The sequence below is a fragment of the Rhagoletis pomonella genome, unplaced genomic scaffold (genome assembly GCF_013731165.1).
Source record: "Rhagoletis pomonella isolate Grant_MI unplaced genomic scaffold, Rhpom_1.0 Rhpom_scaffold_00610, whole genome shotgun sequence".
Taxonomy (NCBI): domain Eukaryota; kingdom Metazoa; phylum Arthropoda; class Insecta; order Diptera; family Tephritidae; genus Rhagoletis; species Rhagoletis pomonella.
In genome coordinates this window covers 884-27398 of record NW_023459164.1, presented here as the reverse complement: position 1 = coordinate 27398, position 26515 = coordinate 884, and the positions used below count along the sequence as shown (strand labels likewise).

Here is a 26515-nt window from a genome sequence, read left to right as displayed (position 1 = left end):
TATAATTTTTTTATTTCGATAACAGAGCTGGTCTCCACTACCTTTAATATTGACCGATAATGTTTTCAGCGCGAAGAATAACACTGTGGAACAAATTCAGGTTAGCAAAAGTTAGGTCAATTCTGAGAGTGAGGGGTGAAAATAGAGTCTAAATTAGAAGACCGTATCGCGGCGTTTGTTTATGTTAGTTCGAATTTTTTTTTAATCGACCTTCGAACTTTGCAATCAAATGCCGATTCTCAGCATATTGTTTATATGGTTTTTTGGCTATAACTCGTCGACTAATTGATATTTTTTCAATCTGTCAAAGCCAAATTATTGCTAGAGACCTGTGTAACAATTAAAATTAAAAATTGATTTAGAAAATTTTTGTAGTGCTTATGAAGCAAAATGTTGGAATTTTTTTTTTAATGCTTTTTGAACATATTTTCCACAAAACTAAGTCTTTTTTGCTTTCTGTTTGATCTATAATATGCTTCTCAGTTTCTTCAATAAATTTCATTTGAAAAGAAAACAATCATAATACAAAACTTGCGTTTTCCAGCTTAATATTAATTTACTTCTCATTTCTTATGTACCAATTTTTTCAGTGTTGGTTTTGAAGAAACATTGAAAAAGAAATTATAAAAATATGGAAAAAAATATAATTTTGAAATGTTAGTTATGAAAAGTTTTAAGTAAAAAAAATTAAATAAATTAAATTAATGATTTGGCCAGTTGCCATTTAGCAGGCGGCTGTGGATCAACATCACTGCTCTCTCTAATATCTTGGTCATCGTCATCATCATCAGAAAGGTCGATAATTTCGTCCAACAGATATTCTCGAATTTCATCTTTGTCTTCCCCTTCTTCCTCGTCTTCCTCATCTCCAAAGATGTTTTTATACCACCAACAAATTTCAGCGAGTATTGCATCTGGAGATTTCTTTTCTCTGTACCTAAAACGAAAATAGTTTTCAATCGTTAACATGTTTAAATTGAGCACTCTGACAAAGATATTAGAAAAATCTAGGAATTCAAAATATGCACCTTATTTCAAATGGAAGCGCAGTTTGGTGATAACGTTCGCCTTGCTCATCAGATTCAGTTGGCAACTGTTGAGCGAGTAGATCAAGATGCTGATGCAAGAGATGAATTTTGTACGACATATTAACCCAAATTTCATCGAAAGCTGCCAACATGTTTGCAACAGATTGCCTGTAGTTGTCTTTGCGTTCTTTACCCAAAAGTCCTTTAATGACTGCTTTCAATGCGAGCCATGCATTTAATTCTCGGTCTGTCAGAACTTGGTCAAAATCTTGACGACTCATTAGTTTCCGTATGTCGGGACCATTAACAACCCCTTCCTGAATTTTGGCGTTACTTAGTCTTGGGAAAATATCTTTTAAGCGGTTGAATACTGCTGGCCTTTTTGCTATACATTTCAAAAAAGTTTTAGCAATGCCAAGTTTAATGTGGAGCAACGGCAATAAAATTTTCATTTCAGGAAGAAGACTTTCATGTAGCCTATTGTCTTTATGCGTCCGTCCAATGCGACTATTCCAGTTGTGCTGTTTGTACTGGTTTCTTCCTTTAATACCTTCTCCGTATCGTGAATCCCAATCGCACAAAAAACACAGATATTTTGGACGGCCAGATGCTGTTAAGCCTGTAATCAATGAAACTATTTTGAGGTCGCAGCAAATGCGCCACTGGTGTTCGTTATATTTGACTACTCCCAGAATATGTTTCAAATTAATCGAAATTTTCACTAGTGTCAGTGCTATACGCAATTGGAACAGAAGGCATTCTATTCGTCTTGTGCAAAAGCACAACCTTTAAGCTGATTAGTGAACTATCGATGAATAAACGCCAATCATCTTTTTTATAGGTTAACCCTATCGTTTCCATTAACTTTTCGATATAGTTGCAATAAGCCAAATTTTTTGCATCATTCACTTTGAAGAACTTTTCTAAATCTTTTTGGCGTTTTCGATATGCTATTACTTTGGTACCTTTCGCCAGCAAATTATTTCCTTTCAAAAATGAAGCCAGTTGTTCTGATTTTTTCTGAGTCAAACACAAAATTGCAACAATTGCATCCAATTGGTTTTGTGTGACTAGGATTGGGTCCTTTGATGTTTCATAGGATGTACCTTCACCAGGGTCGTACTCTGAGAAGAAATGCATGGATATAGCAGCGGCGGTTGTAGTACTGATATCTGTTTGAAGATCAATACTTGGGTATGTTGGTACTGGAAAGAATTCTGGGTGCGGTAATGGTAATTGGACACTTCGCACTGCTACATAAGTATTATTCTTTGCTTTCCTTCTATTCAAAGTTTTATGGTAGTTGATCCTCGCTAGGGGAGGCACCTTGCCGTTGGTGCGGGGGCTTAGCTGAATCGCTGACCAGCCCCTTTCTGGTCTGGGGCATCGTAGACGCGCTCGTCGCTTCTGCGCTGCCTTTTCTCCAGATCTGGGCTGCCGGCGAACGGTGACCAAGAACTGCCACCTCCTAATCCAGGGTGTGATGCGACACCGTGTCTATTGGACGGATTGCAGCCAGGAGAGTATAATCCGGCTGTATTAGAACGGCGCTTCTTCGACACCGGGCCGCATCGAGGAGTAATGGTGGCCTTACCGCGACATGGGGCGCTGGCGCGGTGGACCAGATAAGATCCCTTTCTACTGAATTGACTGCTGAGCTCGCCTCGTCGAGTAGGCAGTCGTACGAACAAGATGAAAACAAATAAACATTTAAAAACAACAAAAACAACAGCAGCAAAAAATGCTAAACCAGGCGCAAAAACTAGTGCAAAAACAGCGACAGCTACAGCTACAACGTCAGCAACAGCCACAACTGCAATTATTGCAGCTACAGAAGCAACAGCGTTAACGGAAGCTACTACAGCAACAGCAACAACTACAGCAACTGCTGCGAGTACAGCAACAGCAGCACTAAAAACAGCAACGGCCACGCACGGCAGTAACATGCTGGGCGGGGGTAAAGGCACCAGGTGCAGGGGCAGCTTCCTTGAGAGCCTGACCGAAGAAGAGGCTGCCCTCTTCATTGAGCACGCCAGAGATGACGAAAAGCCAAGCACCAGCAGTAGCAGCGTGGATCAGGTGCAGCGCCTTTCGGAAGGCCTCAAGGGAGCAGGAGCATCACTCCTGAAGAACAGGCATCGCTCCGCAAGCAGGCAGCCGACTGAAGGTCGGCGTCGCTCCAGGAGTCGTGACCGGCCTCGCTCGGAGAGCAGGCATCGCTCCAGCAGCGGGCACCGTTCCGGCAGTAGGCACCGTAGGTCTCCCAGCCAGTACTCCACAGCGTCGCATAAGTCAGGGTGGCATGTACAGGAGAGCAAGAAGCGCAGTCGCAGGTGCAGACCTCCTCCACTACCCCCTCCGGTCAACCGGGAGCCCTTGACGACCACCATCGAGCTGGTCTTGTCGGGTCGGGAGTTAAGTGGTATCTTCGGTACTTTCGGCAGGGGAAATCTGCTAATGAAGCCCGCACTATGGCGGAAGTACGGCAGGAGGTAGAGCGAGAGGAACGTGAGCGTGAAGAGCGCAAGCGCAGAGGCAATAGAGCTGCTACAGCTCTTAGGCAGCATAGCAGCAACCCGGGTGAACTAGCCGCGCCTGCTGAAAAGCAGAGAGGCGGGAAACAGCAACATAGACCCGCGCCTGCTGAAAAGCAGAGAGGCGGGCAACAGCAACAGAGACCCGCGCCTGCTGAAAAGCAGAGAGGCGGGAAACAGCAGAAGAGACCCGCGCCCGCTCATTGGCGGAGAGGCGGGGAACCCAAAGGTAACTCAACAGCAACTTCCACAGGTACAGCAAAGCGAACTGGCTTACAGGTTACACCACCGGAGCCACCGTCCCCCAAGCGGCAGGGGAGCCTACACCCCCTCAGACAGAGTCTAGGGGCCTGGATGGGTCTGCGGGCCAAGGTCAGCCTCAGGAAGGAACCGCTCATCAGCCCAGCTGTTCTGATGCTCTTAAAGGCATCCGGGTGGCTGTGATTACCCTGCAGCTGCCCTATGCCCTGAGGACCTAACCAGACTCCAGGGTGTGTCATGGACGAGGTCCTAAAAGGGTGGAGGCACCCTCTGGTGTTCTGTGGGGTGTTCTTCAGGTCAGGCATGCTCCTTGTGGACTGCAAGGATGAGCGGACTGCAGCCTGGCTGGCAGAAAAGGCTCCGGCTATTGAGGGGTGGGAGGGACCCGAGCTATGCACGAAAAGGGGGGACGACATCCCGCCGGTGCACACAATCTCGGTGTTCTTCCCCAGATGCGCCGAGAAATCGGCTGAGTATGTGCAGGGGCTCATTCAGGCCCAGAACGAGGGTGTCCACACGGCTGCGTGGAAAGCGGTGTCGTGCGACGCTGAGAACAACGGTCTCAGGCTCAACCTGGGCATCGACGAGGCGTCGTACGTCAGCATCAAGAGGGCCGGATTCCACGTAAATTTCCGGTACAGCTACGTCTCGGTGAGGCCGTGGCGGCAAAAGACGACAGGTAGCAAGGAGTCAGAGTCGCAAGACATGTGTGTTGACGCGGCAAATGACTCCACTGCGGCCCCAGCGACAGAGTCGACCACGGCCCCACCAGCCAACCCGCTGACAGAACAGGCGCAGGTACCAGCCAACCAGGTAACAGAACCGGCACAGGCATCAGCTCCGGTGAGTCCCGGGCCAAAGGCCCTCGACTACGTGCGCACCACACAGGAGCTCCTAGCGGACATTGGCAGGCACGAAATCGATAGAGGAAGCGAGGGCGACGCGCGGCTCTCGGATATCGACGACGAGCCCAATTATAAAGACAATAGCAGTAGAGGTAGCCCAGGTCAATCTGCATCACGCGGTGGCCGCCTCGGCGGTCATTGCGAGCAGGTTTGCCACGGAGGACCTGTTTATACTGCTAATACAGGAACCGTGGACCTACAGGGGCCAGGTGAGGGGCCTCAACCACAATAACAATAAGGTAATTTGGGACCTCTCCTGCGAGAGGCCCAGAGCGTGTGTAGTGCCCAAAAATAATATTAATTATTTCTGCATTACAGAGTTTCTAACACAGGATCAGGTAGCGGTCCAGACTACCTTGAAAGTTGATGGCAGAGAGATGGAGGTGGTCTTGGCTGCAGCCTACTTTCCGGGAAACAACGCCAACGTGCCGCCCCTTGAGGTACAGCAGCTTCTGGAATTTTGCCGCAGGAGACGACTTCCTGTCATTCTAGGCTGCGATGCAAACCAGGGATTGGCAAAGGGTGCTGTTTTTGTGACTTTAAGCCTACTCACGTTAAAAACGGAGGATGAACAAACACCACCGCAAAGCGTGCTGTCTTGCAAATACGAATGACCGATGCTTATATCAGCTCATACTGATATTGACTTCGGCAAATATGTACTCCGAATGATCGTGCACGAAACCAGCAACCGCCGTATTTGATCGAATGCCAAAAGCACGATACTGCTTTGGACGGTTGCCGAAAGCATGAGAGCTTATGTGAAAGACTGGCGAAGGCAAGATGCCGCAGTTAGCTAACTTGATTTGTTGCAGAAGTCAAACCGGCCGCCTTTGGTTTGTTGCTGAAGGCGCGTTTGACGTGTTGCCGAAGTGATGATACTGTAGTTCAAAAACATTCAAAGACACTTGCTTGTTTGAAATGAAGCATTGATATGTACATACATACATACGTACGTATGCTAATTCCTCACAACTAGCCAGCAGTGAGCAATGCAATTGAATGGTAGACGCGCTATAAATACATACATACATGCATACGAGACGATAAATTACCCTTTACCACATTCGTCGTCATTTCAGCAACAAGTCAGATGATTTTCAGCAACAAGTCAAATGGCTTTCAGCAACAAGTCAGATGATTTTCAGCAACAAGTCAAACGACTTCTGCAACAAATGATGACTCTCATGTTTTCGGAGCCGTTCAACTGCCACGTTTGCTGGTTTCGTGCACGATCATTCAGAGTACAGATTTGCCGAAGTCAATATCAGTATGAGCAGTTATAAGCATCGTTCACTTGTGGTGGCTGTATTTGCAAGACAGCACGCAATGCGCTCGTGTTCAGTCATCCTCTAATTTCGTTTAGGTATCGATACTACTAAGCCAACGCCGCTGCTCAGTCATACAAAGCAGCGGTATTGAATGAGTATGAACAGTTGACGATCAACCAATGCCAATCCCTGATGCAAACGCCCGCAATATTGAGTGGGGCAGTTCGGACACTAACCGCAGGGGTGAGTGCCTCTTAGAATATATTATAAGTGAAGTCCTGAGCATTCATAATGTCGGTAATGAACCAACGTTCATTACCAGGGTCAGAGAGGAAGTTCTTGACATCACTATCAGCAACAGACTGGCCAGCCCTCTGATCGTCCAGTGGAAAGTCCCATCTGAGCCTTCGCTGTCGGATCACAGGATTGTCCGGTTTGCACTGGGAGCTGCTTGTCTGACAAGTTACCCTAAGAGAAACCCCAAGAAAACAAATTGGGCCAAATATGAAGAGGTACTTGGACCGAACCTACCAAGAATAGAGGTACAGGTTAGAAAGGTAGATTGTATGGCGTTAGAAGAGAGGGTTAATAGGCTGAACGGCACAATCTTAGATGCCTTTACGTCCAGTTGTCCCGTGTCAAAGCCTAAGGGGAAGGCTCAGCCTCCCTGGTGGTCACGGGAACTCTCGGTTTTTAGGAAAGAGCTGCGCAGACTGTTCAACAGGGCAAAGCGCACCGGGAGCTGGGAGGAATACTCAATCAGTCTGACAAAGTCTAATAAGGAGATTAGAAAGGCCAAGCGTAGCAGCTTCAGGACCTTTTGTGAAAACATGGCATCCACTCCTGCAGCTTCTAGGCTTCATAAAGCTTTGGCAAGGGACAACACAGGCACCAGATTGGCTATGAGGCTACCTGATGGGACTTTTTCAGGTACAGAACAGGAAAGGGCACTCGCCCTGCTGTCGGCCCACTTCCCGGACGCCATTCCCACCGCTGGGGAAGCTATGTTCCGTGCGTACAGGCTATCCCAACCGGACTGGAAGCTGGCTAAAAGCCTTATAAACCGGCAAACAGTGCGGTGGGCTTTGGACTCCTTCGAACGGTACAAGGCCCCTGGTGGATGGTATATGTCCAATATTGCTGAAGCAGGGAGGAGAGCTCTTACTTCCACATCTGGTGGATGTTATGAGGGACAGTCTAGCGCTGGCCCACATTCCCAAGGTGTGGCAAAGGGCCAGGGTCATCTTTATCCCGATGGTAGGTAAGAGAGATTACTCTCTTGTCAAGTCATTCAGGCCGATAAGTCTCACATACTTTATGTTAAAGGCAATGGAGAAAATTATTGACCATGAGATCAGGTTTAACACTCTGAAACAAGTCCCTCTGCATTCCAACCAGCACGCGTACAGAGTGGGTAGATCCACGGACACTGCGCTGTATGCCTTAACGGAGGAAATACAAGGGGCCTTTGAGTGTGATGAGGTGGTGCTCTGTGCCTTCCTCGATATCGAGGGGGCTTTTTATAATGCCTTCCATTCGGGAGTTGACAAAGCTCTTGAGAAACATGACGTTCAGCCAACCATCCGGCGCTGGATAGCAAGGTCACTGCAGACCAGGATTGCCGAAACTGACGTCGGTGACAGCGTCGTTCAGATACAAACAACAAAAGGATGCCCACAAGGGGGAGTATTATCTCCTCTACTGTGGAGCTTAGTTGTGGACGAACTCCTACAGCTACTCACTAACGAGGGCGTCCGGTGCCAAGGGTATGCGGACGACATAGTGATTATTGATACAGGGAAGTTCGCTAGTACTCTCTGTGACATCGTCCAATGAGGTCTTAACCTTGCAAAAAGGTGGTGCGCAGACGTAGGCTTAAATATCAACCGCTCTAAGACAGCTATAGTCCCCTTCACCAAGAAACGAAATCTTCAGGGGATGAGGAACCTAACCTTGGACAGGGTCGCAATCAATATCCCCACAGAGGTTAAGTATCTGGGGCTTACCCTGGACTCCAAGCTTCTTCGGAAGGCTCATGTTGACGCGATCACCTCCAAGGCCACGAGAGCGATGATGGTGTGCAAACGTCTGGCGGGCAAATCCTGGCGGTGCAGTCCGAGGATCCTCAGATGGATGTACACCATGATACGGTGCGGTGGCTTGGTATTCCAGGACTACTTTAGTAACGGTGAGGCAAACCCTCTCTAAGCTTCAAAGCCTGACATGTGTTTGCATAATGGGAGCAATGCGCACATGCCCGACGGCAGCGCTGGAGGTGATGCTGGAACTCGAGCCACTGCACCTCTTAGTTGAACAGGTCGCAAAGCGAACCCTCCTTAACTTTGCTAGGGAGGGCTTCTGCAAAGGCAAGGTGTTATCATCCAGGAACAGGGACAAGCTAGGTACCCAGCTCCCCCTGGCTCTTCTCCCCAGGGACGATATCAACTGACAGGTCGTCTTCAAAAGGAATTTCAGGACTTACACTTACAGCAAGGTGACCTGGTGTGCCTCTATTATGGAAAGGCACATCCAGGCGAGCACAATACAGTGGTACACTGACGGCTCCAAAGCACCTGCGGGGATTGGAGCAGGCGTGTACGGCCCCAGGCTGAAGCTTTCGGTGCCCCTGGGAACATTCCCAAGCATCTTCCAAGCGGAGGTTTATGCCATAAGTATGTGCGCAGAGATCAACATGAGTAGGAAGTATAGGAATGGAAGGATACTTATACTAAGTGACAGTCAGTCGGAACTTATGGCTCTCTCATCATTCGAGATCAAGTCCTCATTGGTTTTGGAGTGTGTCGAGAGGCTTAATGCTCTGGCGGAGGTTTATGAAATCCAACTAGTGTGGGTACCTGGGCACATGGGGGCAGCAGGAAATGAAAAGGCTGATCACCTGGCCAGATTAGCCGCTTCCTCGACCCCGATAGGACCTGAGCCCTTTCTGGCAGTGGGACCCAGTACCATAAAGGATATGCTCAGAAGGGACAATTGCAAACTGAGGGAACTGCATTGGCGTGACACCATGGGTCAACGTCAGGCGAAAAGCTTATTAGGAGGTTACAATCTGACAAGATACAGGCTACTCATGAATTTTCCAAAGGATAAACTGAGGGTTATTACGGGATTTTTGACTGACCACTGTAGACTAAGAGGGCACATGTACAAACTAGGAATCTGGTCCAGCGACCTGTGTCGCTTCTGCGATGCCGCCAGGGAAACTCCCCTGCACCTTCTTGTTGGGTGTGAGGCTGTTGCGCGCAGGAGGTATAGGAGCGTAGGGCACGTCTGGCCAAGAGAGGAGCACATACACTCACTGTCCCCGGGGTCTATTATGAGGTTTTAAGATTCTCTGGGTCTGGTTGAGGAGTTGTGATGAGCTAGGGGCACAATAGACCCACCGGCCGCAGTGCCTTACCCAACCAACTATCTATCTATCTATCTATGGTAGTTGATACATCCACCACTACCATTAACCACATCATTGGTATACCAAAAGGCATAGCCTTCTTTTTTTCACTTTTCCATTGCATAACACTGGAATAGCAATTAAAGCAAATTTTTTTAGGGGCATAGTTTACGTCAGTGATAAACTCTTGCGAGAAATATTGTTTATAGGCTTCCAAAAAACAATCACTCGCATTGCCACATTTTTCATCGGTTGCTATGAAACGTCCACAAATTTTACAAAAATGGTCCATTTTACATTTTGGTTCCGACATTTTTAATACAATATATATTATACAATGTTGTTTTAGTTATTTTTATGAAACCGATGCACTTAACTTAAATCACTCCCAAAATGAAATAAGTTCCAAAAAAATTAATAGCGAATTTTATCACGACCGAGCGGAAATTAAAAGACATCAGCTTCGGCTGAGTTTCGAGTCTTGACTGAATCTTTATTTTTGATATTAGTTCGCTTGTACGAAATAAATAAAAATCGCTACCTGTGCGGTGGTTGGAAACAAAAAAGTGGAAGACGAGGAAAAAGAGGAAGAAATTTATTGCATTTGACTGCAAGTTCGAAGGTCGATAATAAAAAAATTCGAATTAACATAAACAAACGCCGCGATACGGGTCTTCTAATTTAGCCTCTATTTTCACCCCTCACTCTCAGAATCGACCTAACTTTTGCTAACCTGAATTTGTTCCCCAGTGTTATTATCCGGAACGGACTTTTAGCTGGTAATAAAAGGTATTTGGCAGAGTTTCACTCTCAAAAAAATAACTCTTATTTTCGGTCTCTGGAATCTTGCACAATAGTGATAAAACGTATATCTGGCCAGTCACTGAAGATAGGATCAAAAATGAATTTTAAGAACTAAAATCAAAAAACGCTGTTGACGTTACTGGTTCTCCACATTCAGAAACAACCAAAAGAATGAGAATGAAGAATACTTTGGAAAACAACGGTGTTTAAACAATGATCTTGCCATTATACTAGATTGTGAAGATGAGAGTCCGACATTTGCAGCCCCGATGAAATTCTCAAAAAGTAATTATTGCACCGCAATAACAAAAAAATTAATATATCTGAAAGTCCTCTCGACTGTTTCGAAAAGAATTTACAATTTTGTCAAGTTTCAAGTGTTTCAACTTTCTCGCAGCGAGCGAGTATTTATTTAGTGGCGCAGGTTTGATTTACGACCCTTTAAAAACTTTTTATTGAATACAATGTTCCAATTTTCAAATTCAAGTACTAAAAATAAAAATATTAAAAATTACTAACCTTTCCATTTTTTATTTAACTAAATAACCTAAGTTACTCACCTAAATTATTTCTTAACAAGTAAAAAAGTCTTAAGTTCGGGCGGAGCCGAACATCAAATACCCGACGCAAGTATTCAAAATAGTTGTTTCACCTTTCCGAAAACTACCGCTACATGGTAAGCAGTGGTGGTTTTACGCCTATTTCGAACATCTTCGATAGAACGTTCAGTTAGACATAATGAGATAAACTTATATAGATATATGTGGGCGGAATCACGCACATTTTCCAAAATTCCATTATAAGGGTACTTCTTTTCAAGGGATTGTTGTTAGTATCAATTTTGGGTAAAATTAGCGTTATAAAAAGGTGGTTAGTCAGATTTAAATAACTTTCAACGTTTTGCCTTTATGGGGCAAACACAATAATCATACCGAGTTTGGTACATATTGATCGAACGGTTACCGAGATACACACAGTGGCGTACCTAGCAGAATATGGCTGGGCAAGCAATCCAATTACATGTTTATTTGCAAAAAAACATAACGCAACATACAATTAAAACTAAACATTTACAGAGGTAAAAAATTACTTATATTCTAATTCAAATCGTCTATTTTTCTTAACAAATGATTTTATAACATCATCATAAAAATGATTTGGACGTTTAATCATCACAAGTAATTCTTTTTCAAAAGCTATCATAGAGAGTTCTGAAAGACGTTCTTGACCTTGTGTATTTCTTAAATATGTATGAATTCGTTTTAAAGCAGAAAAGGATCGTTCCGCTGAAGAGCTGGTTGCTGGAATTGTTATTATCAGATATGCCAATTTTAATAGTTCAGAAAACACATCTTGAAGACAATTTTCATTTATGAAATCAATAAGTTGAAAGACATCGTAATCCTTCAACTCCAGTGAAGAATATAATGATATTAGCTGAAGTTTTAATACGTGATGGTCAAAATATTCACCAAAGTATTTTTCAAGACATGTTAGTTCGTTTTGTGGAAAATTCAATTTATATTTGTCGAAGAGTCTGTTATCTAATAATTTAAAAAAATTTAGCTTAAACATTTCTGAATACCTTTCATTAATTTCAGACGATATATTGTCAATTATTTGTATAAATATCCTTTTAAATTCTGTTCTAGGGCAGGTTATGTTCCTTTTTAATCGAGGAGCCGAATTAGCCAGACACGAATTATCATAAAAGCAATCAAAAAGAGCGTGAAAATCTGTTCGCAGCCAATTATCAAATTCTTTTATTTTATTCATACTATATCCAACGTCAACTGCGGACTTTTGTATTATATTATACAGAATATCCTTTTTTTCAAAAATAGAGTGAAATATTTCCAGAAAAAAGTTAAACTCAAAAGATTTCAGTGTATTGAAAAAATTTCGTGCGAACAAATTTGTGTCACCATCCCAATGATGATCGTTTTCAATCATATCACTAAAGAGTTTTTTTAGATTATCCTTCTGTTCCAGAACTGTATTAACAACACGAGCCGAATACGACCAGCGCGTTGCAGAAACATGCGGGAGTCGCTTGTTACAAAAATTGCTGTAGTACTTAGAGCATTTCGTACTGTTATTGAAAAATACTACCAGTGATTGAGTAGCCGAAAAAAATGAACTTACTTCTCCTATTCTATTGCACGATTTGGATAAAACCAGATTTAAAATGTGAGCATTGCACCAAACGTATATAGCGTGAGGAAAATGTTCCTTAACTTTTTTCTGGACTCCATTCTTCAATCCAGTCATTACACTGGCTCCGTCATAGCTTTGAGCAATTAATTTCATCCCACACTCATACTTAGCTAAGAACTCCAAAACTACTTTAGTGAGTGCATCTGCAGTACGATTTTCAGATACATCAACAAAGCCCATAAATCTGTCTTGTATTTTGTTGTTCTCTGTTGCTAACGTCTGGGGTCTCATCCAAAATGATGGAAATAAATGAAGTGTTTTTAAGCTCAAGCGCTACATGAGTTTTTAATACATCAGCCACACTTGGATTATGTCGTTTTGTATTTTATTTTATAAATAGCTTGAACCAGAGGTATTCTTTGTCTGCAAATGTTTTTTTAAAACAGAGTCGTATTTTGCCAACAAAAAAAACAAACTCCAAAAAATTACCTTTGTTTAAAGAAGAATCGGACCCATCATGGCCTCGAAATGAAAGCTCCTGCTGAGCTAAGTGGCACACAATATCAACTAAACGTTGGAAAATACTTCGGTTGTGGTCGACCTTTGAATTATGCTTAATAATTTCTTCTGAAAATTGTCGCGATAAGGATGTTTCTATACGCTGTTTTCCAAAATTATGAAAATAAATGGTAGAATTTAAGTGCTTTTGAGTGTTCTGATGTCTTTTTATAGCATTAGATAAATTGTTCAAGTCGTCATAGCCAGTCGAATTCCAAATATTTTTATCATTAGAGAAAAAAATACAATACCAACAAAAGAATTTATTTAAGTGAGAGCAACCAGCTATCCATCGAGTCTTGTAGACTGAGCGATTGAAAAATCGTTTATGCGTTTTAGAAGTTTGTGTTATGCATAAGTTAGGGGTAGGCCTTTTAGACTCTAATATTTCTTTCTTTTGAAGAAAACTTAAATATTGTAACTTTTTCTTTGAAACTAACACTTCAATACATTTTAATTCTTCGCAGCAAACAATATCGTTATTTTCTGAAGTCATAGTTTTGTCGTAAGTATGCAAAAAATATCTTTAATACAAATACATAAATGCTTCAGTTACGAGCGATCGACCATTTCTCAATATTGCAGTGTCGAAAGACACATTGCCAAAATTTCCAATATTCCCAGCGCTACTGCTGCAACTAGTGCTCCGAAAGTCGTCAACCGGTTTCGGAACGCTTATTCCTGAATCTGAATTTTTGTGTGTATTCCGCTTTCAAATAGATTTCGTATAAAATTGCGATTTGCTTTTTGTAAATAATAAAGTTAATAAGAAGGTGTACTACATAAATAAGTTTTGTTTGGTTATGTACTTACAAAGTTCGAGTGAAAAAGTGATTAAATTATTACTCCAATTCATTTATTGAACTATATTCTTGTTTTTTATTTAATATTTGGCTTTATTTATAATATACATACATATCTGCATAGTACAATAACAATAAGACTTTCTTTTTATTAAATATTTGCAAATGTATCGCGCACACTTTTCAGGAAAAAATATAGCTCAAAAGATTTGCAAAACAAGTGGAAAATGAAACGCTTTTTCAACTGTCAGTGCACAATAAACAGCTGTTATTAGGGGTGGGTAACATTGCGTTGCGCAGATAGCCAGTGCTGCGCTACCTGCGTTAACTGGTGTTGTTCCGATACAAGTAACTGCGAGTAAATACCCGATACCTTCTTCAAGTACTGAGTACTTTTTGGACTTGAAACGCGGTTAAAGTATTTACTTGCTTCACGTTGATACCTTAAGTGGTAACGCTGAGCAGATGGAGAATCGGACTTCGACAGGCGTTAAAAAGTGAAGTTGTCAAAGAAATTAAAAAACTGTTAATGCTGCGTTTCCATACTAGTCAAATTTTCAGGTATTGCCACACTCACGGCTTCTCTTTCGGTAGGTTTAGGCCGAAAGTCCTCGATCAAACTTGTGGCTACTTTTTTTAAGTTTCGGTCGGAAAATCCGCAAATTGTTTCTTTTTTTCCTTCCCACTCGGCGTCAGAAAACGCAACGTTCCTATTGAACTTAACAAACTTGTAATAAATAAATACAAATACGTATAAACATGCACAGGTTCTTTGAATTTATATAATATTTCCGAAACTATTATATTAGTTCTACGGAATGTTATAATAAGCCCAATTCTGAATACTCCCAGGGAGTTTGTTCTAAGAGAATTTGTTTCTCCCGAGAAGGAAATCCTCCAATAATTAACTCCCAGAGAGTAGCATTTTGCCCGAAAATTTGTGAGGAGAAAATTCGAACTTCCCAAGAGCTGTTTGACACTCTTTTGACAGCTCAACGCCGCCATTTAATATAACAAATCCTCAGGGATTTTTTATTCATGATAGGAAGAAAGGGAAAAGAGAGAAAACTCCCTGGGAGTTTCTGTTCAGAATCGGCCTGAATGAGTTCAACACGAGTAAGTATAGAGAACTCCTCTCCGATACATTTGTAGCATCGATACTTTTCTTCGATATTTTTGAAGAGTACAGAAATTGAGGACATGGCTGTATTGGAACAACGCTAGCGTTAACGCATAGTATTATAACTCAATAACGCAGTAACTCAAAATCTAACTCTGCGAGAGTTACCATCATACAAAACATATAATAATAAGTAGCGCAGTGCTATGATTTAATATCCTCTTAAATGTAAAATATTCTCTGAAGCTCCTCAGGATTAATATATTCTTCGAATTGTTTTGCGAACATTTGTAAAATATTCCCAAATTCACGGCCAAATTATGAACGCATGCATATGTATAAGAAAACAACACTTTATCTTTTAAAGCAATATTACTATTTTTCAATGTTATTATTTTGTTCTTATTTGCACACAATTTAACAAAAAAGAAATTTCTTTGTAAAAACGCCACGCCACGTAAACAAATTTTAAAGATGGTGCCCTCCTTTGCTTGACAGTTTATACCAATTTTACTATAGTTATTATCCCTTTTATCTCCTCTATTCGTTGCTATCCATCACCCGCAGGATGGAGCAATCTTGCATTCTTTAATTTTTGGTAAATACCCACCAAAATTATTGACGCACGAGTCGTCAAAACAACATCGATACTCATTATATTGTGTTGGCGCAATTGTGCTAAATCAATTCGTTAACGCATGACAGCGCGTTTACGTCAATGTATCAACGCATGAAAAATTGCGGCATTACCCACCCCTAGCTGTCATAAATATCAAACACTTGTCAAACCCAGCTTCTAATTCGCATGCAAAAGTGCAAAGGTATCAATCAAACGTATATTCTACTACTTTTTCCAAATGAAACTCAGAAAACAAGCAATTGATTTTCCCGTAGCGAAAGCGAGATATCCAGCTATGATATTATGTTATGAAAGCCTCATAAAAGCCCATGTGTACAACTGTGACAGCATGCTATAATGCATTAACTAAATATTCTGACGTTCATTTTCTCAAAATATTCAGTGTGGAATACAGGATAACCCAAATGAAAAGTAAAAATGCATAATTTTAACTAAAAGAAGAGAAATGAAGAACTTTAACAGAAAAAAAAAATTTCAAATAGTTAAGTACTATTTAGGAACTATGAAATCGAAAGAAAAGGGAAATATTTAGGCAAGCCGGGCTTTTCGGCTTATATGAAAGGCACGCCACTGGATACACATATGTGGTCTTAAGTGGGCGGGGTCACGCCCATTTTCCAACATTTTATACTAAGCGTACTTTTTGCTAAAGAATTATTGCAAACATCAATTTTGAATAAATTAGCTTCAGTATTTACTGATTTATCGAAGCTTTCGTATTTCTCTAAATTACCGTTATGAGGGCGTAGTTTTATCCGATTTTTTAAATTTTCAGCCGTTTCATATATTTTGTGAAGGCCAACAACTGTGCCAAGTTTGGGAGAAATTGGTGGAGCGGTTCCCATGGACTACGCCCATTTTCCAAAAATTTATAATATTCTTATTTTTCGTTTAGAAATGATTGTACATATCAATTTTGAGTGAGTAAGCTCCATTAGTTACTAAAATATCGTTTTCGTATTTCTCAAAACTACCGTTATATGGGAGGTAGGCGTGGTTATCGTCCGATTTTGCCCATTTTCAACACCATCCATCCTACGCTCAAAAGAAGTAAACGTACCAAGTTTCGTTAAGAGAAAAAATTATGAAAAATGATAAATCTTATCAACTTGGTACAAACTTTGGATATAATAAACAGCTGCATTCATCTGATTGTCTCGTAGTTTAGTTTTATTAAGATTCCTACCTGGTGTGGGGCGCACACATGTGTTTTAAGAAGTTTTACTTTTATCACGTGTACGGTGTTGCACTCGTGCTATTAAACTAATGCTTTTTCTCAAGTAGTTTTGCTCAGTAGCAATTTATACATATGTATGTAAGTAGTAGCGGCACATTGGGTGAACTAAATGCATTCATACATACATATTTATGTACAAATGTAGGTAATATTTTATGCGTCCTCCCAGGTAGGTTAAGTGCGGCTGATAAACCCACGTAGCTTAGTTAAATATTATGTACACACCCACAATTAAAATGCATCCTTCAACTTGCCAACTCGCGGGAAATTCCTCGATTTGCAGGGAATTTCGGTATAAGTGGCAATCGGGGAATCGGCACTTTTTGGAGGAACTGGGTGTGTTATTTTTATATCGTAAAGTAACCAAATTAGACGACTATGTTAATTTTTAACCATTTGACCCTTTTTGGAGCGACATTTTTTCAATTTGAATCGCAATATCTCCACAAAAAGAGTTTTCCCACATATAAGCTATGTATATACCACATTAAAGCTAAGGTTTTGGGCTAGACTTGAGGAAATCTAGAATGAAATCGACTGACCAGTTTTTGAGAAAATGTCCGAAATGTATATTTTCAGCAACCCGATTTTTAATTTTCAGGCGATAACGTTATGACATGTTTTTATTTCATAAACGCAAAAGATAGCGTTATATAGCTTGTTTTAAGACCTTTCTACTGATATTCACATCAATGACATGGATTCAGTAGTTCGGCCTCAGTGGTAGTTTAAAAAATTGACATTTTTCGAATTTCAGGCAGCAGCCACGCCCACAAAGGCATACGAATCAAAACTTCCCGGAACAAAACCTTTTTAGTTTTTTTCTACTTTGATTCCTGAAAGTTTGAAAAGAATTAAATGAAGGTACGTACAGACGCCACATACATACCAAAGCATCTCGTAGTGGAGACACGAACCAAAACACATTTACCTCGTCGTTCGTTTTGGTCATTCACACTCGTTTTTTATGGTGTGAAATTCTAATACCAAACAACATTAATCAGATTTTAGTCTTAAATAATAACTGGTTGCAGTTTCTCGATATGTAATTGCGCCCGCTACTTTATCACAGTCACAGTCAGAGTTGCCAGAACTCTTTGGACCAACCGGCTAAATTAGTAAAAAAACGGCTAAAAGCGGCTAAACTGTTTCAACTAAATTTCACATGTTTTATTTAAATAAATCACAAGTAGAAAGACTAGTTCTTGGAGAGAAGCTGCAAATTCAAGCTGGAAAAAATTTTGCCAGCAAGAATTTGCATTTAGGAAAAACATATGATTGTGGCACGTGGTTGGATTTTTTGTCGACGATTATTTGAATGAACAGGTTCGTTAAATTTATAAATTTACAAACACAAGCGGTTTCAAAATGAAAAATGTAGGTAAATACTTGTTTACTTAATTAATTTAGTTAATTCCAATGATTTGAAAGGTACTCGGTAAAAAAAACTGTATTCGTAATGGGAATGCAATCTCAACCAGGGTCGATATAGGAAACCCGACAGTTACTTCTTCTTCTTCTTTATTGGCGCTGTAACCGCCTAAGCGATTTTGGCCGAGTCCAAACCAGCACGCCAGTCATTTCTCTTCTGTGCTAACTGACGCCAATTCGAAATGCCAAGTGAAGCCAAGTCCTTCTCCACCTGGTCTTTCCAACGCAGAGGAGGCCTTCCTCTTCCTCTGTTACCAGCATCGCGGCCCGCGTTGAATAGTTTCAGAGCAGGAGCGTTTCTGTCCATTCGAATGACATGGCCAAGCCAGCGGAGCCGCTGAATTTTAATTCGCTGCACTATGTCTATATCGTTGTAAAGCTCATACAGCTCATCGTTAAATCGTCTGCGATATTCGCCATCACCAACGCGTAAAGGTACGTAAATCTTTCGCAGAATCTTTCTCTCGAAAACTCCAAGAGCCGCCTCATCAGATGCTTTCATTGTCCATGCCCCCTCGCCATACACCAGCACAGGCATGATGAGTGACTTATAGAGTGAGATCTTTGTAGAGGACTTTATCGAGAGAGGATTTTACTTCTCAATTGCCTACTCAGCCCAAAGTAGCACTTGTTGGCAAGGGTGATTCTCCGTTGGATTTCAAGGCTGACATTATTATTGGTGTTAATGCTGATTCCCAAATAAACGAAGTCGTCTACTTTTTCAAACTTGTAACTGTCAACAGTGACGTGGGTGCCAAGATGCGTATGCTCTGACTGTTTGTGTGATGACAGGAGATACTTCGTTTTGTCCTCGTTCACCACAAGACCCATTCGCTTTGCTTCTCTATCCAATCCCGAGAAGGCAGAACAGACGTAGCCCTTCTTTTTACCGATAATATCGATGTCGTCGGCATACGCCAGCAATTGTACGCTCTTGTAAAGTATTGTGCCTGAGCGCTTCAGTTCTGCGGCTCTTATTATCTTCCCCAACATCAGATTAAAGAAATCGCACGAAAGGGAGTCCCCTTGTCTGAAACCTCGTTTGGTAGCAAACGGCTCGGAGAGGTACTTCCCTATTCTGATGGAGCTGGTGGTATTGCTCAACGTCATTTTACACAGCCGTATTAGTTTCGTGGGGATACCAAATTCAGAGATCGCGGCATAAAGGCAACTTCTCTTCGTGCTGTCGAAAGCGGCTTTGAGATCGACAAATAGATGGTGTGTGTCGATCCAATTCTCGCGGGTCTTTTCCAAGATTTGGTGTATTGTGAATACCTGATCTATGGTGGATTTTCCAGGCCTAAAGCCACACTGATAAGGTCCAATCAGCTCGTTTACGGGGGGCTTCAGTCTTTCGCCCAATACACTCGATAAGACCTTATAACCTATGCTTAGAAGGCTAATTATGCGGTAGTTGGCGCGTATGGCGGGGTCGCCTTTCTTGTGGATTGGGTAGAGCACACTTAAATTCCAGTCGTCGGGCATGCGTTCATCTGACCATATTCTGCATGCGAGCTGATGCATGCACCTTATCAGCTCCTCGCCCTCGTACTTGAATAGCTCGGCTGGCAGGCCGTCAGCTCCAGCAGCTTTGTTGTTTTTCAGCCGCGTAATCGCTATTCGTACCTCGTCATAGACAGGTGGTGGGACAGCTACTCCATCATCATCGACTGGGGACTCGGGTTCGTCTTCTTCACTACTTTCAGCGCTGCTGCCATTCAGTAGGTTGTAAAAGTGTTCCCTCCACAATTTAAGTATATTCTAGTCGGTCACTAGGTCGCCATTGTTGTTCTTACAGGAGTTCGCCCGGTCTTGAAACCTTCCGTAAGTCGCCTAACCCTCTGGTAGAATTTTCGGGCATTCTTCCTGTCGGCCAGCATCTCAAGCTCTTCGCACTTACGTATTTCGGCCTCTCTCTTCTTATTGCGGCAAATACGTCTCGCTCCCTTCTTCAGTTCCCTATAACGGTCCCACGTGGCTCGTGTTGCGCCCGATCGCAGCGTGGCCCTGTAGGCGGCATCTTTTTTCTCTGCGGCTTCTTGACATTCCTCAACAACATGAGGAAACATGGTAATATGTAGAACTAGGTTCCAGCATAAGAACATCCACCAAGCTGCATGGCTGTCTCCAGATCGAAAAACGAGAAACCAAATCGATCATGTTGTGATAGACGGAAGGCATGCTTCGAGCGTTTTAGACGTGCGTACACTCCGAGGGCCAAACATCGACTCGGACAACTATCTTGTTGTAGCCGCCTATGTGCAGCAAAAAATGTGCGCCCAACAATGCAAGGAAAGCTTAAAGTCGAAAAGCTGCAATCACAACAGACGGCCAATTTATTCGCCACTCGACTCACACACCTGCTCTCTGAGAGCACTCTTCAACAACCCGAGAGTTACTGCGACATAGAAATTGAAGCGTGTGTTGAAGAAAGTCGGACTAACAAATACAAATATACATGTAGATCCCGTTTTTGTCCCTCTGAAAGAATTTTAAAAATGCTATACAAATTTCTTATGTTTGAAATGCAACCGTGGACACTAGCTGGCAGGGAAACTTGAAAACAGGGCTACCAATTTGGCTCAAACCGTGATATTTTTGGCCCTTTTTTACGTCAAATGGTTGCTAATTTTGCAATTTGGCAAAATGGCACTTTTGAAAAATAGTAGTATTTTAATACATGTTTGTGAAATACTTTGCGTGTACTTCCTTTTCTCAACTAAAATTTTCTAATTTCTATAGTGTATACAACTGGTTTATCTTACTTTGGCATTGGACTTTCGATTTAGGAATGTGTTTCTAATTTAATGCTGAATGGGAAAACTTAAAAAGAATTGCACACTTTTTGGCACTTTTATTTTTCTCTTTGGCACATTTTGGCAATTTTTTATCCTCAATATTGCACTTCATAGCTAAGTATAGTTGGCAGCCCTGCTTGCAAATTCCTGGAAATTTGCGTTCGTGCAAAAATTTGCAAGTTTCTCTACTTGAGAGAGAATTTGGGAGCACTTTTTCTTACTATCTGATATTTTGAGTCATAATTCTCGCTGGATTTTCGACGAACAAACCTATTGTCTTCACAGAGAGTTTTGCTTTACATAGAAATTTGTGCTCATTTATTTTCATTTTGACGCATTTCATTGTTGGTTATTTTAATTCAAGTTGGCCTTCGGTTTTTGGAATTTAAATAAGCTCTCAGCAAAAAAGTTTGTTTAAAAAATACATATCTGCACATAGTGCTTGAAAATATCAATTTTTCCCTTACCTTAAACTTTTAAGCGTGGGCAACAATGATGCTTTGTAATTAAGACAGAACTGAATATGCGCTATCTGGGAAGACAATATCTGTAATATTTATTCCATGTGTTGGCACTATATCCAAACACAAACGCGTGTTAAGCAGTGAAACAATTTGTTATTTTCTAAGTTTGCGAATAAAACTTCACACTTAAGGAGTGATCGTTTAGTACACTCCATTGAGCAAAAACCTGGCTCAGAAGCACAACAGGAGAAGAGAGGCTTTCTGGACTTGAGCGTCCATGGAAAACTCATCACCGAAAATCGCGAGATGATTCAGGAGGAAATAATTGAAAAATTAAAGGTCGATTGAAAAAGTCACATTTACCGATGCAAATCGTCGTTTAAAGTACAAAACCGCGTTGGTAACGCTTAATAGCGTTCGCGGGTTTTAATAAACGTTTAAAGCGGATTCCTTTCGATAATCAAAAACCAAACACGTTCGATTATGTCAAATCTATTTATTAGAGAGAGGAAAAAAAGGAAGTTAGCTCTGACAGCAAGTATGCCAGAGTTGCCAGTAGTTTGTAATAAACAAGTACATAAGAGATACCAGATAGGCGCGAACATGCCGGCCGCCTTGAACGACTGTTCAAATTATAACAACTTCAATTCAAGTGGTTTCAAATACATAAAATTATACGGAAAAAATGTCGGTCTTTGTGCGTAGCAACGATAGCTTAGCGACAGGTCTCAATAGTTCCCCTTCGGATGTTTTTAAATTTACGACTCGAACTCTACCATCTGGGCCCGGATGTATGCCAAGTACGCGGCCAAGTTTCCATTTCGTGGGTGGCGCGTTACCGTCACGTATAACTACTACGTCGTCTTTCTGCAAATTTGGTGTTGAGCGTAACCACCTTGAGCGTTGTTGAAGTCTGGCGAGGTATTCGTCCCGCCAGCGTTTCCAGAAATGCTGCCGAATTGACGCGATTAATTGCCAACGTTGAAACATAGTTCCTTTAAAGACTTCAACGTCAGGGTCGGGCAGCCCCTTTATTGGTTCGCCGGCTATGAAGTGCCCTGGTGTAAGGACTTCCAAGTCGTTTACTTCGGTAGGCATGCAGCAAATAGGACGGGAATTTACGCAGGCTTCGACCTCAGTTAATACTCTTGCAAACTCTTCGTAAGTTAAAAGCGAAGGGCCCGGCGCTCGTTTGAGATGGTAATTAACGCGTTTATAGTTACCTGCCTCCCAAAAGCCATCCATGTGTGGGGCGCTCGGGGGGTTGAAATGCCAGGTCGTTTGAGCGTCGGCGAAACATGATGACACCTTGTCGTCATTGATGGAGCGTTCGTATGTGATCCGCAGCTCCTTCTCAGCACCCACGAAGTTAGTGCCGTTGTCGGAGTAAATATGCTGACAGTAGCCTCTTCTGGTGGTAAAACGCTTAAAAGCGGCAATAAAGGTGATTGAGGAGAGGTCTCCAGCCAGCTCGAGATGCATTGCACCAGTACTCATACATATAAATGAGCAGATATATGCCTTCGTAGATTTAGCGCCTCTTCCATGCGTAAATTTCAAGGCATAAGGACCAGCGAAATCGACCGCACTGTGGAGGAAACAACGCGTAGAGGTGACGCGGCTCGCGGGTAAATCAGACATGAGTTGTTGTATTGGCTTGCAGCTCAGTCGTCTGCAACGCGTACAACGGCAAACCCCACGAACAAGGTTTCAAATACCGGCTACCCAAAATCGTCGTTGAAGTACGGCCTGCATTAATTTCGGTCCAGCGTGCAATGTTGTGATGTGTATCTCAGCAGCAATTACCTTAGCGAACGGCGAATTCTTCGGCAATATTATAGGATGCTTGACTTCGTCTGAAAGCACGGCGTTTTTGATGCGGCCCCCTACACGTAGAATACCCTTTGAGTCTAGAAACGGTTGCAATCGTGCTAGGCTGCCTCGCATCGGTACAGGTTTGTTTAACCTGCAATTATAAATTTATTGTTCGAAACAATTAAACAGGGTATACTTTACCAATGCTACTTCGGCACTTCGTATTTCGGCGCAAGTTAAACAGCCCGTGATTAGTGCACCTGCACCAGACTGTGAAGCGGTGCTGCGTGAGTTGTTGGCGAAGCGCAATAGATATGCGGTTATACGTTTAAGTTTGTTAAATGAATGATATTTGGTAAACAGATCCCATTCATCAGCGGTTTGTGTTAGATACGCAACGGTATTCTTTGATTTTAACTCGAGCTCCGTGGTGTGTTTTTGTGCGGATATCAGCCAACGACTGTTGCCCTCCCGTAGCCAAGGTGGCCCATTCCACCACAAGGGATGCAAAAGAAGCTGCGATGGTGTAATACCCCTCGATGCGCAATCAGCGGGATTGTGCTCTGAGGCGACGTGCCTCCAATGTGATGCCGGTAAAACTTCCTGTACATCGGCGACGCGATTGGCAACAAACACAGCCCAGCGACTTGGATTGCTTTGTAGCCACGCCAACGCAACCATGGAGTCCGTCCATGCGTACAACTCGCCGATTGAGAGGTTCAAACTTGACTTGACTTGCCGCACCAGCTGCGCCCCTAGATGTGCTGCACAAAGCTCCAAACGCGGCAGCGATGTTGTTTTTAGAGGCGTTACCTTTGTTTTTGCTACAACTAGTACGAATTTAACCTTACCATCTGGGATTTGAGTGCGACAGTATAAAGCGGCTGCATAGGCGACTTCCGAAGCATCGGTGAAAAGGTGGAATTCGGAATCTGAAACTGTGGTAGTTCCCAACCAGCGATTTACTTTTAACGATGAGAGTTTCGACAACTCACTGCGATGAGCCAACCAGTCCTTGGCAACGTCTGATGGTACCGGTTCGTCCCAGTCCCGATTAAACCCAAAGGGTCGAAGATTTTGCTCGAGTCAGAAAGAAAGGTACGTTTAGTAAGTTTGCTTAGAAGAGCTTCCAGATTAACCGCTATAGAAATCCAATCGTTGTTTGTGTGCCATGTAGTACCTAGAGTGCGAATTTCATCTCCATCGGCTAAAAGGTGTGAAATTTGTTTGGATGCATGCGGTATCAGCTTTCTCAGCGTCTGACAATTTGTTGCCCACTTTCGTAGCTCGAAACTGCTTTGAGAAAGCGCTTTGGATACGTCTTTGTGAAGTACAGTAAAACTATGTTCACATATCAATATTATCTCAATCAAAGCTCGTTTTTTAATCACCCCGTTTACACAGGCAAATCTTAGATTATTAGCCGTCAAATTTGTTGTGCTTGTTATTCTCACATCTCTGTTTCTTCTCTGTGCCACCGTGATCACGCTTTTCTGCTATAATAAGCAATATAAATATATTTTAACTTAATATTTTATTAAAAATACCTTTACAAACCTCTTTTACTTGCTAGCGTACATTTTTGTTTACTTTTACATTTGGCATTTCTCCTCTCTTTCGCAAAAACAATCGATAAAACTAGGATGGACACCAAAAAGTTATCGGTTAAATCTGAGTTTATTTCATAATTACAGATTAACAAGGGACGAATTTTATATGGCTAATCTCTTGTTATAATTACAGGTTATACTAGGTTCACATATAAGTAGATTATCCTCATTTTCGAGCTTAACACCCTAATCTGTAATTATAACAAGAGATTAGCCGTATAAAATTCGTCCCTTGTTAATCTGTAATTATAAAATAATCTCAGATTTAACCGATAACTTTTCGGTGTCCATCCTAGTTTTATCGATTGTTTTTGCGAAAGAGAGGAGAAATGCCAAATGTAAAAGTAAACAAAAATGTACGCTAGCAAGTAAAAGAGGTTTGTAAAGGTATTTTTAATAAAATGTTAAGTTAAAATATATTTATATTGCTTATTATAGCAGAAAAACGTGATCACGGTGGCACAGAGAAGAAACATAAATTTTCCTTGAGATGTGGGAATAACAAGCACAACAAATTTGACGGCTAATAATCTGAGATTTGCCTGTGTAAACGGGGTGATTAAAAAACTAGCTTTGATTGAGATAATATTGATATGTGAACATAGTTTTAGGGTGTTAAGCTCGAAAATGAGGATAATCTACTTATATGTGAACCTAGTATAAGTTCGCGATGCGTATCTGCACCGGTTAATAAGTCGTCCATGTAAATGTCTGACTTTACAACCTCGACAACTCTTTTACTTGTGTTGGTCGCGTCGAGCGCGGCTTGTTGAAGTGACTTCACTGCCAGGTGCGAAGCGGAGGCAAGTCCATGAGTGACTCTTAGCAGACGATAGTCACGCATTGGCTGTGGAGAGTTCTCTCGCCACACTATGCGCTGATAATCGATGTCCTGCTTAGCCACGTAAACCTGCTGGTACATTTTTTCGACGTCAGCAATGATACCGAAGCGGTGAGTACGAAATCGAGTCAGAACAGAGAAGAGGTTTTGCTGCAACTGTGGGCCTACCATGAGAGCGTCGTTTAGAGAGTTACCTGATGATGTCCTCATAGATGCGTTGAACACGACTCTGAGTTTAGTCGTTTCGCTTGTGTCCTTTAATACCGCATGATGTGGCATATAATATACGTTGGTTCTTGCAGGCTCGACTAACTCCATATGGTCCATGTCAATAAATTCTTGCATAAACTTACTGTACACCTGGCGCAGGTGTTTGTCAGCGGAAAATCTATTTTCCATGCGGAGTAAGGCTCGAACTGCGGCGGCTCTCGACTCACCGATCAGGACGTCTGTCTTAGGCGTTGGACGCACGCCTCGGTGACGAATGAAGCATGCGAGCCGTTGTCGAGCTGAGCTCGGGCGGGTTGCCAACGACCAGCGAAGTCTTGCACCACAATCTCAGCGGTTGCCAGCAAAATGACACAATCAGCGTCAGCGTAGTGTGAGGTGACGTTAACGTGCTGTCCGGTTGAACTGCTAGCGGGTGTTGCGGTTTGGTTGGTGAAGTTTGCATGAAGTAACGTGTGGTGGTGGTGTTGACATATACGACACGAAGATGCGCTGCTGCATTTAGCGAGAACGTGCCCTTTGCTGGAACAATTTACACATGCGCCTAGCCCGTTAATAGCGGCTAATCTACCCTTTGAGTCGAGTTGGCTGAACTGCGGAC

The 26515-nt window shown here is 42.2% G+C and overlaps 1 protein-coding gene across 1 annotated transcript; it reads right to left on the bottom strand.

Annotated features, from left to right (window-relative positions):
• Positions 1–23130: 23130 nt before the first annotated feature.
• Positions 23131–25767, bottom strand: LOC118751228. Its single transcript, XM_036486003.1, has 3 exons — positions 25488–25767; positions 23432–24173; positions 23131–23386 (listed from the first exon to the last, which is right to left on the bottom strand). Exons 1-3 carry the CDS (start codon positions 25765–25767, stop codon positions 23131–23133), a joined length of 1278 nt encoding a protein of 425 aa, XP_036341896.1.
• Positions 25768–26515: the final 748 nt, after the last annotated feature.

Coding starts and splice junctions, on each gene's coding strand:
- LOC118751228 (XM_036486003.1), bottom strand. CDS start 25,767: ATGTACCAGCAGGTTTACGTGGCTAAGCAGGACATCGATTATCAGCGC. Junction 24,174..25,487: donor TATACTAGGTTCACATATAA/GTAGATTATCCT, acceptor GAACTACCACAG/TTTCAGATTCCGAATTCCAC. Junction 23,387..23,431: donor GCCGAAGTAGCATTGGTAAA/GTATACCCTGTT, acceptor TTATAATTGCAG/GTTAAACAAACCTGTACCGA.